At 34.5% G+C, this 15,765-nt stretch overlaps 1 protein-coding gene across 1 annotated transcript in view; it reads right to left on the bottom strand.

Moving 5' to 3' along the window:
• LOC136036693 (mediator of RNA polymerase II transcription subunit 23-like) overlaps positions 1–15,765 on the bottom strand; it is a 120,880-nt gene that overhangs the window by 11,686 nt on the left and 93,429 nt on the right. The window contains exons 19-21 of the mRNA XM_065719007.1: positions 8,664–8,921; positions 6,531–6,696; positions 1,971–2,136 (exon numbers count right to left, since the gene is read on the bottom strand). Coding sequence (XP_065575079.1) covers positions 1,971–2,136; positions 6,531–6,696; positions 8,664–8,921 — 590 coding nt within the window. The remainder of the gene's footprint in view (positions 1–1,970; positions 2,137–6,530; positions 6,697–8,663; positions 8,922–15,765) is intronic.

Genomic DNA, 15,765 nt, shown 5'->3' with positions numbered 1-15,765 from the left:
AATGAGCCCTCTTGCGACATTCTAGGACCACTTGGTCGATACGATGACCCCTGGGAAAAAAACAACAAAAAAACAAATAAACACGCACCCGTGATTTGTCTTCTGGCAAAAAATACAAAATTCCACATTTTTGTAGATAGGAGCTTGAAACTTCTACAGTAGGGTTCTCTGATACGCTGAATCTGATGGTGTGATTTTCGTTAAGATTCTATGACTTTTAGGGGGTGTTTCCCCCTATTTTCTTAAATAAGGCAAATTTTCTCAGGCTCGTAACTTTTGATGGGCAAGACTAAACTTGATGAAACTTATATATTTAAAATCAGCATTAAAATGCGATTCTTTTGGTGTAGCTATTGATATCAAAATTCAATTTTTAGAGTTTTGGTTACTATTGAGCCGGGTCGCTCCTTACTACAGTTCGTTACCACGAACTGTTTGATCTTAGCAAGATAACAGTAAGATGCAACAACCAGAGCAACATTGCCTTGCAACACGTGGGATTGAACCTCCAAACCTTCGGTCAGAAAGTATGGCTGTATCCACAACACCATCACAAGGTGGTATTTTTAGTAAAAGTCAGTTTGTTTGTCCTTTGTATGGTTTGCGCGCACCAATCCCAGCTTTCCAGAAAAACGAGCACTATCGAATACAAGATATGCCAGGTTTTCCTTCTTCCTTTTATTACAAAACCACATATAGACTTCAGAGTAGGCTCAATAGAATAAGTCCAACTCATAATAAGCCCAAATCACAACTATCCACAATTTGCATTCCCAGAACTTCATTTCAAGGCTTTACTACTTAAATTTTTTCATCACAATAGCCCAAGAACACATTTTCGGGTAATATTCTTCCTTTTTCTTGAAGCTGTAACCTAATTTCCCAAAGCAAAAACGAACTACCAAGTGATTTGACTCATAATGACAAAAAACATCGAATAGGAACCTACCAGAGCTTGAAGTTTCGTAAACATAAATCACATTACATATTACATTATAATATCATATTGCATTATGATATCATATCCCTTGTCCAAAGACACGTGTGTTACATCATCTTGTATATCAGGGTGCAGTTTTAGTCAAAAATTGCATTCTGTTTTAATATTATACTTTAATACTTACAAAACACACTAGACATTGCAATTTTTTTAAAATGAGCCCTCTCTCTGTGATGTTTCCGTGCCTTTCTAGCGATGAAAAAAAAGAAGAAAAGAAACAAGAAAAACAGACGACATATCAGTGCTACCAACGCAAAAAAAGCGATTTTCCTTACTGTTCAAGGTAAGTTTCATATATGTGGTTTTGGCAATGGCAATTCCAATCGTGAACTTTTTGTTTAGATCTGACGCCACTTTCAAGGGATCTCATGCTAATTTTTGAAATTTCCATAAATTTGTTTTCAAAATATCATTTTACTATCAAGATCATGTTTACCATTCCTGAATCAGCTACAATGGCGATTTTTTCTCAGAGGACACTTTTTGAACACGTTTTTATCTTTTTAGTTACTATGGGCCGTGGTTCACTCTTTTCGTTCTTTCAGGCTTTTATTCGGGGAGGGGAGGGGTGGTTTGCAAAAACAAAGCTTTATAAAACGTAAACAAAAATCGTTTACGTGTATTTTTGTGTGAGTCAGACAAATATTTGGGGCACGGGGAGTTCAAACAGGGTAACGCCTTGTCCCTTGATACGGCCCTGAACCTGCGACCAAATAAATCTGAAATAACAAGGTAAACATTAAATGCTTAGAAAGTCGACAAATTACCCAGTAGGCTACTTGAGAGGACCCAAAGTGAACGTCATGCCCAGTTATCGTGTTTTTAATTTGCCTTCGTTCCTTGACACATTTAAGAAAATGCACCTTCACCCTTATATTACATAAGGCAGTGAGTTTTCGTCAGTACTAACTCAAGACTAAAAGTCGAAAACTTTGAAAATAAGATTAGATTCAAGCTAAGGAAATAATACCTGGAATGGGTTTGCCTTGTATGGCCAATGGGTAAGGACCGGGTTATCCAACATTTGATCATACCGGTCATAAAATGGACTCCAATAAGATTCAGGCAGAGCAGCTAAAATCAGACCAAGAGCGTTGATCCAATCGTATATGGATCCATATTCTATTAAAGGATACCTGAAAATAGAAAAACAAAAAGACCTGAATGTAATTCCTTGATTATTCCTCACTGGATAGGTTTGTTTTTCTAAAATCTGTTTTTGAATTTCCGGTTACTATGGGCTATAGTCCGTTCTTTAGAAGGTTGCGTCCGACGCCGCAACCATATTACGTTTTCTTTAAACCCATTCACAGTAAGGTTTAATAATTCTTAGATCCAGGTAAGGGCAGTTTCTGACGCTAACAAAAGCTCAATTGCCAATGGAGGTTTAGCTTGTACCTAGAATTACATCAAGCCAAAAACACGGCTATTCAATTGATTTGAAATTAGCCAAGACTGAATAATCAACATATTTACATATTTCAAATCAATGTAGGTTTTAGTGCATTGATGATGGTAGCCTTTTTTTTCCCATTGCTACACTTCTTTATTATCTAATTAATTCTGACCATTTACTTGTTTTTTCTGGTTGTTTCATCTTTGATTGTAAATAAAATAGAGAGTCAAATATATATTTATACGCATAATTTTTTTCACTATGAGGTATTTAACCGTTTTGTTTTGTTAACAATTCAACTATAAATTACGACAATGACTACCTCTCAGGGGGTGCCAATTAGGGATGAGAGGCCAGATGTTATTGCCTTACCCCTCTAGATTTTAAAAGTTTCTTTTTAGCATCTTCATGTTTTCTTTTGATAGAAAAATCCTTCTCCCACCCCAACTAACATTTACTTAGATTGGCCCTACTACCGTAGTTAATTTACGGACATTGTATGGGTTCTTTGACCGTTTTCATTTAATATTGGGAAATCTTGTAGGGATACATCTTAATTTGGGTACATGTTTGTTAAGATAATAATAAAGAAATCATTTCTTTTTCTTTTTCCTGAATTATTTTTCTAGAATTCAAATTGTCTAGCAATGTTATTTGCAACTTTCTAGCTACCATATTGGCAATTTTCCTTCCTATTACATATCTTCATTTTTTGTCGCATTTTGAAACCACCATCTAATTTTTTTTTATTTACATGCAATTTCTGCTGGTGAAATTTATTTTTAGAATGAGAAAATACCTGCAAAAGCTGAAACAGCCTTAAATAAAATGAGTATATGTTTATAGCAATGAATAAAATTTTAAATAAAATGGTCGACATGACATATCACTAACAAGGTAAATCTTCATTAATACAACAAGTTGCGAAAAATTTACAACACTAACCAACTGAAGCCAGCCCTCGATGTGTCAAGTAACTGGAAGGGTGTCTTGTAAGTCAGCTAACTTTATAAAGAGCTAACTGGAGAGCAACAAAAAATAAAACAACACTTTCAGACAAAAACAAAACAAATCGAGAGAACAAGCAGCGAAAAGGCCAAAAAAAGAAGGTACAGAAGATATCCCAGCCGGAATTTAAGAATCCAAAATTAAAACTAGAAAATCGCAAATCCCCAGCCCCTGACACGGAATAGTTTTCAGAACATATTTTCTTCCCTGACGGCTTTTCGACTCACGTATAGCATTCCACCAAATAAACGATTTGTCATGGTTTTACCTATGGTTTACTGTCATGTATTTGTCGTACTATCAGCCTGTTTTAGAGATTTTGACGAACTTAGATACCCTCCCCAATTCTGACGCATCCCCAAAATAATTCTCGATTGCATTTTAGCTCATCTATAGCTGGAGATATATAAAACAGTATTGAAGTGTCGTATATTGTTCCCAGTAGCGACAGCCAATTACTTTACTTAACCATTACATACTACTACTATTACTAACAACTCACCGTAGCACCAAGCGATGATGAGACCAACACAGGTATGCAAGCTCCTGATCCGTCCCAATCTATTCAAAACCTCCCTTTTTACACCCTCCCAGGAAGTTCTCATTTCCTTAAAATCTTTCTTTTAAATCATTGCATAGTAAAAAGAAAATCGAGAGCTGATCAAGGATGGGATGGGGGAAGGAGAAGGTGAAGGAAGGAGGGGTGGGTAGAAAAGAAAATCAAGAGCTGATCAAGGATGGGTGTGTGAAGGAGAAGGTGGGGGGAGGATGGGGTGGGGGGAGAAAAGAAAATCGAGAGCTGATCAAGGATGGGGCGTGGGAAATAGAAGGTGGGGGAAGGATGGGACGGCGGGGGAGAAAATCGGGAGCTGATCAAAGATGGAGTGAGGGAAGGAGAATATGGAGGAAGGATGGGGTGAGGAGGGGAGAAGCGAAACTGTGTAAAAGCCCAATTATATCCATTTCAATACTTCTATCCCGGTTTTTTCCAATTCTGTATTAAATAAAAAAAACAAGTTTTTTTAACTGAAAGTAAGGAGCGACATTAAAACTTAAAACGCACAGAAATTACTTCGTATATGAAAGAGGCTGCTTCCTCATCAACGCCCCGCTCTTTACGCTAGAGTTTGACTCTTTCTCTCAATCCTTCTTTTTAAAACAGTAAAAAACTTTAGCGTAAAGAGCGGGGCGTTGATGAGGAAGCAGCCTCTTTCATATACGAAGTAATTTCTGTGCGTTTTAAGTTTTAATGTCGCTCCTTACTTTCAGTTAAAAAAATTTGTTTTTTTTTTATTTAATTTCTGAACGTTTTTGAATCAATGCATGTTTTGATTTTGGCTCTCCGCAGAGGAATAATCAAAACGAAATTTTCATATTTTTTTTTTTTTGGCTTAATGGCTTTCTCATAATTTTGATCGAATGATTTTGAGAAAAAAAGAGCGGGGGACGAAACCTAGTTGCCCCCCGATTTTTTGGTTAATTAAAAAGGCAACTAGAACTTTTAATTTTTTACGAATCTTTTTATTGGTAAAAGATTTACGTAACTTATAGATTAGCTTACGTAAAGAACTTTTGTATTCTCATGTTTTAATTACATATATGAGGGGATTCGCCCCATCGTCAGTACCTCGCTCTTTACACTAAAGCTTAAATTTTATCCCAATTCATTAAGAATGACCCCTTGAATCACAAAAGCCGTAGAATAAGTAGTTGAAATTACTGAAAATACTTTAGCGTAAAGAGCGAGGTATTAAAAGGAGGTGAGCCCCTCATATGGGTAATAATTTCTGTTTGTTTTAAGTTTTATTGCTGTTCCTTACTTCCAGCTGAAAAAACTTTTTCACTTTTATTTTTTAATTGTTTTTCCTGAGGGAGGTGAGCCCCTCATATGGGTAATAATTTCTGTTTGTTTTAAGTTTTATTGCTGTTCCTTACTTCCAGCTGAAAAAGCTTTTTCACTTTTATTTTTTAATTGTTTTTTTTTTTAAATAATGCTAGTAGCCTATATCCTGCTCTCCCTTCATGGAAATTTTCTTCTTTCATTACAAATTCTCTAAGAAAAGTTCCCCCAGCATATCCCCCTCTTCTCAACCCCTCCCCCAAACCAAAAAAATCCTCCTGAAAACGCCTGTATACTTCCCAAAAACCATTACTATATGTAAGCACAGGTCAAAGTTTGTAACTTGTTGCCCCTCCCACGGGGACTGTGGGGGAGTAAGTCGTCCCCAAAGACATAGTTATAAGGTTTTTCGAATACGCTGAATAAAATGGCTATCTCAGAATTTTGATCCGTTGACTTTGGGAAAATAATTAGCGTGGGAGGGGGCCTAATTTCCCTCCAATTTTTTTGGTCACTTAAAAAGGGCACTAGAACTTTTCATTTCCGTTAGAATGAGCCCTCTTGCAACATTCTAGGACAACTGGGTCGATACGATCACCCCTGGGAAAAAGAAAAAAAAAAAAACAAAAAAAAACAAAAAACAAATAAACACGCATCCGTGATCTGCCTTCTGGCAAAAAATGCAAAATTCCACATTTTTGTAGATAGGAGCTTGAAACTTCTACAGTGGGGTTCTCTGATACGCTGAATCTGATGGTGTGATTTTCGTTAAGATTCTATGACTTTTAGGGGGCGTTTCCCCCTATTTTCTAAAATAACGCAAATTTTCTCAGGCTCGTAACTTTTGATGGGTAAGACTAAACTTGATGAAACTTACATATTTAAAACCAGCATTAAAATGCGATTCTTTTGATGTAGCTATTGGTATCAAAATTCCATTTTTTAGAGTTTTGGTTACTATTGAGCCGGGTCGCTCCTTACTACAGTTCGTTACCACGAACTGTTTGAAAGTTTTGAACATTAGGGCCACAATGGCAATGGTCATCTTTCAAATGACACGCCTTACTAATAAAAAGTATAAGATGGAGAGAAAGAGAGGGCGAGAGAGAAAGAAAGAAAGAGAGAGAGAGAGAGAGAGAGAGAGAGAGAGAGAGAGAGAGAGAGAAAGAGAGAGAGAGAGAGAGAGAGAGAGAGAGAGAGAGAGAGAGAGAGAGAGAGAGAGAGAGAGAGAGAGAAGCAGAAAGCGAAAGAAGAAGAGGAAGCCCAAGTAAAAAATGCCACGTTACCCTTTTAAGACTGTATCAATTAATGCTGTCCCCGCAATTTGAGGTGAAATCGGCAACGCAAGGATTTCCACCACCGTAACATATAGTGCATGCGTGCCCATATTTGGAAATTCGTTAAACCTCCAATCCATTTGGGGAAATGGACAAGGAGATTTGTTGGTTATTGCTAAAATAAAAACAAAATATCATATAATAAATAGAGGGAGATGCATATTTTCAGATTTTCAGCAATACAAGGTCACATAACAAGGCCGGATGAAGATACGGCAAATACACAAAAACGATACTATGCAGCAATTAATAGTGTTTACCTTTCAATGGTAAACAATTAAAGTTTACCTTTCAATGGGAGTATAAAATCTATACCAACGCCCACGTAATAAATTGTGGAATAAAAGACCTATTCACAAGTTGTGGCGAATTCAAGAATTGAAAAAAGTAGAGGGAGAAGGTAGCCAAGCATTTGGATTTTTTTTTCGACATATATGCAGGTTGGATTGGCCAACAGATCAAAAGCTAATTGGGGCTATCAATCATAAATCAAATACGATATTTCCATGTTCTCTATTTTTAGAGTATCAATATCATAAACATTTTCGGTCCCCTGGAACCATCTTAAGTCTCTTCATAAGTGAAAACCGCGATTTTATATGATTTTTCTTTTAGTTGCTTCCAAAAACTTTATGAAGTTTTTAGGATAGTACCAAATTTTCGTCAGTGTTGCCCCGTTGAATCGTAAAAATAAGCAAACAAATTCATTAATAAAATTTCAAAAAAGCTTCAAAAATCTATCTTTTAAATTTCGGCTATCATATATTTTTTTCGCTGATTATTTTTGATTTTTCTACCACGTTTCTTCTTCGTAAGTTTGGCACCTCCTCCTATCAAAACCTGCATAACTGTATTTTTGTATTTTTATCAAAACTTTTTTCTAATTTTGTACAATATACATAGATGTATTTTTATTTTTTTTCGCATTTTTAAGAGCGCTTGATTTGGCATATAGTTTTTTAACTTCAGACCAAAACTCTCTCATAATAAGTAGTTCCCGAAAGGTTAAATACATGCCCATAGTAAAACATATAATTTGAGTGTGCCAATTTATATAACTCCAAACACATTAACACTTGGACAAAATCTCCATTCTCAAAATATATTTTCAAATATAAAAGATTTGATAAATTAACTGCACATATCTATGTATTTCCTTTTTGACAGGATAAATATTTTTTCCTGGAAGGAGCGACTCTGATGCAAAACAAAAGCAAACCGACAATTGGCACCCATAAGGATGGCAAATATATTGACAACATATGGCAATGACAACCATATTTTTCCTAAAAGGATCCATTTACAATGACAACAATGACAAACATATTTCTCCTGAAAGGAGCAACTCTGATACAAAACAAAAGTAAACCGAAAATTGGCACCCATAAGGATGGCAAATATATTGACAACATATGGCAATGACAACCATATTTTTCCTAAAAGGATCCATTTACAATGACAACAATGACAAACATATTTCTCCTGAAAGGAGCAACTCTGATACAAAACAAAAGCAAACCGAAAATTGGCACCCACAAGGATATTTTTGTCATCGAGCAACCTAAAATTCGGCTGCCAAAGCAAAAATCGACTTCCGTCACAACCTAGCGGGACAATTTTCCAGCCAAGAATTATCGGAAGATGGATATTTCCCGGGGGAATTTTCCGCTGGGGGAAATGTCGTGGGGGGGGGGGGAGGAGAAATTTTCATTGACTTTTCTTTCCTTTCAGATTGTAGCAATGCGTGATGAGTAAGCTAGTTGCTTATAAATAAATCTGGTCATAAATATTGAATAATTTTATAAATTAAAATAAAACATATTTTCAGAAAATCCTCCTATCAGTCGCGCATATAATTTTAAATCAAGCGATGTACCTTTTAGACTAAACATTTTGGAAATAATGACTGATAAATTATGAATATTCAATAAATATTATAGGTAAAAGAGAAGTATAGACTAATCAACAAATATATTTACAAACACTTGAATACATATTCAAATCAATAAATATTATCTAAACATATAAATAGTATATAATAAGTGTAGAATAAGTATCTTTGTAAATTATAACAATACAAACTTTCGACAAGCCGTCCAACAAGTCTAACAAAATGTTCGAGATCAGGCTGCCAGGTCTGGCCTTCCTCTTGCTGTTGCATTGACCGGGGCGTTGAATTTAGATATTGCTGAAAAGCTTCAGTGAAGCACCAATTTTTGGGGCGAACATCTTTCAACGCTTGAAATATGAACGACGCTATCCGCCTCTTAAGTGGCAGGCGGTCAGAAAGCTTCTTATCATAGTAATGAAGAGATTGATACAAATAAGATATTGGACGATCTGGAAAAGAAAAAGTCCGTTAAAGAAGATCAATTAGAGAATAGGAAACAAATCATCTTTCTAACTCTTAATCAGAAGACTCTAAGAAAGTTCATCAAAAGCAATGATACATGCCAAAAAGTACATATATAGTAATAATATAGACATCAAAAGCACTGCTAATACTACTACTAACAACTCACTTCAACACCAAGCCAACAGAGGCCAACACAGCTCCGAAGGAGTTCCCATTTCTTTTAAATTTTACCTCACGACATCAAAAGTACACAAGTAAACGGTGTGTATCAAAAGTACACAAAGAACATATATAAAAGTATATACTACCCATGTACTATAGTAACAGTACACAAATATTATTCCATTTACATATGTACTATCGCACTTATGAGCACTTTTTGTATAAGGACTTTTTATAGATGTACTGTCGCATTATATACTACGTACTTAGTTTTGTACATAGTACAAAAGTAAATTTATAGTGCGATATTACATATATGAAACGTACACAAAGTACGTATATAAAAAGGTACACATATGCGAATGGAACATATATAGTGCGGGACTATTTAGGACAGATATTAGACTGTCATAAATAAATTCTTAGCCTTTCGGTGTATCGATAAAATTGAAACATAATACTAACGGGAATAACTTGTAAGCAAGGCGGTAAATATAATAAGCTAAAAAAACGTGAATATTTTGACGTCACGTTCAGACATTTTTATCAACGGATAAAAGAGAAAAAAAAAATAGTAGAAAAAATAAAATTTTAAGAAAATAACATAAAAAGACGAAATACTCTATACATAAAGAAAAATAGTAAACAAATACGAAATCAAAAAACAAAAAAAGAAAGAAAAAAACAAAAAAAGAAAGAAAAAAAACAAAAGGAAAACGAAAAAAGTGAATAGAGTGCGGGACTATTTAGGACAGGTAATAGATTGTCATAAATAAATTCTTAGCCTTTTGGTGTATCGATAAAATTGAAACATAAAACTAACGGGAATAACTTGTAAGCAAAGCGGTAAATAAAATAAGCTAAAAAACGTCAATATTTTGACGTCAAGTTCACACATTTTTATCAACGAAAAAAAAAAGAGAAAAATTTAGTAGAAAAAAATAATTTTCAAGAAAAAGAGAAAAAATACAGGAGAGAGTCTAAAAGAAACTTCTCTACAGAAAATAGAAAGCACCCCAGCTGCGCTATCTGTTCTAAGATTTGCTATACCACGAAAGAAAACGATCAGCTCATATGTTCACATCAGAAGAACGTATCGCATGCTACGTTCTTCTGCTACGTTAGTGAGATAGCTATATCACGATACTCTTGATAATTGAGGATCTCAGAACTTATATATATAAATATATATATATATATATATATATATATATATATATATATATATATATATATATATATATATATATATATATATATATACATATATATATGTATATATATATTTTGATATATATGTATATATATTTTGATATATATACATTTTCAATTCAATAGTTTACACAGGGTAAGGTAGTACGTTCTGACTGCCTTAGAAGCCAGATTGAATACAATCCTCGACGCCTCCAGCATCCATGTTTGCCATATGTCCACCATTTGAACATTTTTTTAAAATCGACCCATTATTTAATGCTCTTTTTCCGAAGAAAATAGCATGAAAAGAAATAAAAACTCTATACATAAATAAAAGTAAACGCCAAGCTGATTGAAAGCACAGGAACGAGATATTCTGCGCAATTTTTGTAGATATTTTTGGGATGTACGTAAATATACTTTGTAATAGTTAATTTGTTTTACTGTGATTCTTTGTAACTTACTCCTCATTTGTACTATTTTTGTATAGACGGAGTTTCCTCTATTAAAGCGATTATTTCGAGTCTTATATATGTTTGATGTTTTTTTCTGGTTTTTCTGTATTTGCCTGGGGAGGGGGGGGGGGGCTATCAAAATTTAGAAAATACATGAGAGCTATATATGATTATAGCATTTACCGTAAAAATCAAGCTATATTGGCGGAGCTCTGCCACTGAAGGTCTTTGTGTATGTGCATTTTGATGGGTAAGATACATTATTGGGGGTACGATTTCACCAAAATAAATGAAAATATGAAAAATGGGAATAATATTTCAAATAAGAAAGTGGAAAATAACAAATAAATCTTTCACCGTTATGGTATCTGAAAAACCGTCATTGAAAACCGTTATGGTAACCTCCCTCAACTGAATAAGGAGACTTGAACAAGTTAAATTGTAAAATAAATATACATTAGTGGATCTTGTATTATTTATGTTCAAATGTGATAGAAAATTTTTCACAATTGTTTATTTATGCGTTATAGTTGGTTTTTCTTTTGTCTTCTTTCGGTCTTTGTCCTTTCTATCGTGCCCTTCTTTTAAATTTACTACTGTAGTCCATGTTGGCTAGGCTTCTCCTTCTGCAGCTTTCTACTATTTGAGTCTTCTGTGTTTCAGTAATTTTTAACCATTATTAAATACATAACAAATGTGTATAGTAATTTTCTCGATTTTACTCGTTCTGCTGACGCCAACTTATCTACTCTCTTTAAGCGAGTTTGAATATTAACGCAGAATATTTGCAGCATAAAGTTATTTTTTGAACGTACTCTCTTTAAGTTTTTTTGTTTTTTCAAGTTTGATCACGCACTTTTGTTTGAATAAAGAACTTGCTCGATCCTGACTGGGGCCAGTAGCAGATCTGGAATGGGACCAGTGGTGCAGTAGGTTCAATCATGTTCAATCATTTTATTATTCACATATACATGTATATATTTGACAAAGGCTCATGAGGAGACCAGCTCGAAAAACTAGGCTTAGACAAAGATGAAATAACAAATAACACTACAATACAAAGACTATACCTACGTTGCCCGGGCAACGTGAAGTGTTGCGGCAACCGGTTTCGCCGACTAAAGTGTTGCAAGAGCAACATATTGGTTTTGTTTCTTCGCTATTGATTAGTAATCACATGATCAAAGGCGATTCCTCAGCGTTGAAAAAACAACAACAAAATAGTATCAAAAGAAGGGACTAAATTGACTTTGAAGCCAGTTGAACTTTATCCTTTTCAATCGTAGACATCGTGACGGATGAAAACTCGGAACAATATCTTACATAATCTAGTTGGTATTATAAAGCTATCCCTAACTTTTCAGGATCAAAATACCATTGATGACATTCTAGTAATTATTACGAAATTATCTCATTGTTTTACATTCTCGTTTGTGCTTGCTTCTTCACTACCGGTTAAATGATGAAGTTGTCAGCATATCGAAGTTTTTAAAACGGTCTGTTCAAACAAGAACGCAATCAGTTGTCACATGACTAAAGGCTAAACCTCAGCGTTGAAAAACAACTACAAAACAATATCGAAAGAAGGGACTAGATTGACTTTGCAAACAGTTGAACTTTATCCTTTTCAATTGTAGACATCGTGACAGCTGCTTCTCGCCCAAAGTGAACCAATTCTTACTTATAAGTTCCTCTCCCGTGATAGCCATCAAGTTCACCGGAAACAAATAAATGGGTACACCAACTAGCATAGTTGCAAACCCCTCATCGCTGAAGTTGACTGTAGCCTAACAGCAGATTATCACTTACAAGTCTCCTACATGTCTTACCACTGGAACCAAGTTGGTTTTACCATCAAATACACTGGAAACAAATAATAGATACAACAACTAGCAAAAGTTGCTAACCCCTCATTGCCGAAAGTGATACAAGTCCTCTATATGTCTCACAATTTGTATCGGTCTAGATTTCGTTTCAGTGTGTATCTTACTACAAAAGTTGTCAACCCCTTGAAACTTTCAAACTGGTATACCTCATGAAGGAATTTTTGTACCAAAAATTGGATGTCATAATATATAAATATATATATATATATATATATATATATATATATATATATATATATATATATATATATATATATATATACTTTGCTCAGCTCATCAAGAGCTATCAATTGCTGTCGAAAAAAATTATATCTATCCTAGTTCAAAAGTTGATTTTTTTTTTGCCGTAGGTTAACTTTCTAACGTCACCATTTAGAAAGGAGCAAAGAATAAGCTCCAATTTCTTTAGAAATGAGAGAACTTTTAAAGTTTATTAGGCATATCTGATACCATTTCTCTACCGCAATCCCAAGTCCGAAAAACCGAATGATAAACTCAGCTGAAATCACGAACAGAAATGGGTAGAAATAATAGATGGCAGCACTTTCGGGCCCGTGGGAAAATGCCACATTTTTGCTTCTGTAAATTTTTCTATTTATCACTCAAAGAAGATATATTGGCTGTGGGGCCGAGTAACTGCCACATATATTTAACACTTATAGATTTTAGTTCATCTTCAATTTGAAAGTGGTGCCTGTCTGCTTGACTGCTAGAACGGAGCTTTCCACTCGAAAGCAGAAACATGGTTTGATGAAACGAAAAATTGGCTGCACAACTTCAGATATTCCTCTCTGACATAGGCTATATAACTCCACTTCACTTCGCACACCATAGACTCTGGCTCGTGGACAAGCAAAAACCATCCTTTTTAGCCCCAGGCAAGAGTTCTGCGGAGCTTTCCAAAATGTAATGTCATATTCATCAATCCAGCCTGAGGTCCACACTGTCCGTTAAAACCGCACAGGTTAGACCCTTACCAGTTTCCAGGAATAAGCTGAGATCGGTGGCATAGGAGAAAAAAAAAAAAAAAAGGGAAAAACCAAAGTGTTGCTCTCGCAACACAGTAAACAAGACGGCAAAGATACAATAACACAACAATAATATGAAAGTAGCAGCTAGCCTAGGATCTTTCAATATTATTGAAAAAAATTGAAAACTTCAATATTATTAAATATAAATTAATACTGGGAGATAGCTGAGAGGCCCGAATTCACCTAGAGCAACAAACCATAAAAATAACTTTGCCTTATTAAAAGATGCTTAATTAAAAGTAATCCTGAATTAAATGAAATTTAAGTTTTCTTTTTATGAATGGATAGAGGAAAATTTATCAATAAGATCCTTGTGAACATCCCAGCACCGACGTATTGACACAAACGGAGCGAATTTAGATCTCTCAGTACTATACTTGTCAATGTAGATACTCTTTTTTTGTCGAGTGTTATAATTATGTAAATCTTGTGATTGGGAGAACAAACTTTGATTGAGGTAATATGGCGGACATTTCTTAATGTCATCATTGAACTTGAAAAGAATTGCTTCAAAAGAAAATTGTTGAGAAATTGGAAGTATATCTAAATAAGTATATAAAGATGCTGTAGAAGACTTATTTGGAAGTGCAATAGGCGATGGAATACAAAGTTTCAGGATTCTTAGGGCTTTATTTTGTAAAATCTGTATTGGTTTAATCTGTATTGGATAAGTATACTACAGAACAATAATTAATACTAGACTCAATCAAAGCAAAATAAATGCTTCGTAAAGCAGAGCAGGGCAAATAGTGTTTCAAACTTGGCATTAAACAAGCATGCCTTGAGATCTTTAAGCGTGGGTTTTGAATGTATGTTTTACAAGATAAGCTTTCGTCAATCACAAGTCCAAGGTACTTTATCATTTCCACCCGAGATATTGATAATAGATACTTTGAAGAAGTAAATCGGGTAATACGAGGGCGGATATTTTATTTTCTGCCTTAAATTATGTAATTAGTTTTTGATAAATTCAAAGCAATAAAATTTGAAGAACACCAATCAAGAACATTAGAAAATGCAGTATCCAGTTTCACCTCCAACTCCTCGTCATTCTCCTCAGAAAGTGAAACTGCCATATCACCAGCAAAATGTGTATGGAGACACGGGATTGCCAAAGCACAATGAATATCGTTTATATAAATTAGAAAAAGCAGAGGACCTAGGACAGAGCCTTGAGATGCCCCAACCTTCGAAGACTGAGGAACAGGTGGAGACAGGAAATTGCCTCCATCTATTTGTTGCTTTCGCATGTCAAGATAAGATTTAACTAGATCCAACGCCGGCCCGTGCACAGCGCAATAATCCAATTTACAAAAGAGAATACAATGGGATAATGTATCAAATACTTTTGTAAAATCTAAATATATTGTTGCTGAAATTTCACCTCTATCTAAGCATTCATGAATATATTGGAAGAGAGCAAGAATAGCGTGTTCAGTATTGAAAATAAATGGTCATGAATTGCCTTCTCAAATATCTTAGAAAAAGCTGACAAAATAGAAATAGGGCGGTAATTTGATGGGGTTTCAGGAGAGTAACCTTTGTTAAGTAGAATTATCCTCGCTTCTTTAAAAGCAGACGGGAATACTCCAGTTTTAAATGAAAGATTAATTATATGCATTAATGGTAAAATCGATGCAGACAATATTTCTTAAACAATTATAGAACTAGACCCGTCTATTCCCGCTGAACTGCCTGGATTCAGATCACACTCTATTTTTGCGATTTCAGACTGAGAAATAGGCCCCAAGAAAAATTGAACTTCTTTTTTGAGATGGAAGGTATGAAGAAAAATACTTATTATTGCGTGAATCAAACTGGTTCATTACTGATAAAACAATTTTCTCTATTATATAAGCAAAATAAGTATTCGAAATATCAGCCACTTTCTCCGATTTATTAGTAGTCGATCAGTCCTCCAAACTAACAACTTCAGGAAACTCAAAATTTCTTTTTTTTTTATAAAAGAATTAATTAAAGACCACGTTTGGCGAGAAGAATTTTGTGCTTCTTCAAAAGACTCTTTATAATAACTATGTTTCGACAGTCGTATCAGTGGATTTAATTTATTTCTGAAAATTTTAAAATTTTCAATATAAT

Source organism: Artemia franciscana, chromosome 15 (assembly GCF_032884065.1).
Source record: "Artemia franciscana chromosome 15, ASM3288406v1, whole genome shotgun sequence".
NCBI lineage: Eukaryota > Metazoa > Arthropoda > Branchiopoda > Anostraca > Artemiidae > Artemia > Artemia franciscana.
The sequence above is the reverse complement of the archived record's forward strand: the minus strand, read 5'-3'. Positions and strand labels throughout refer to the sequence as shown.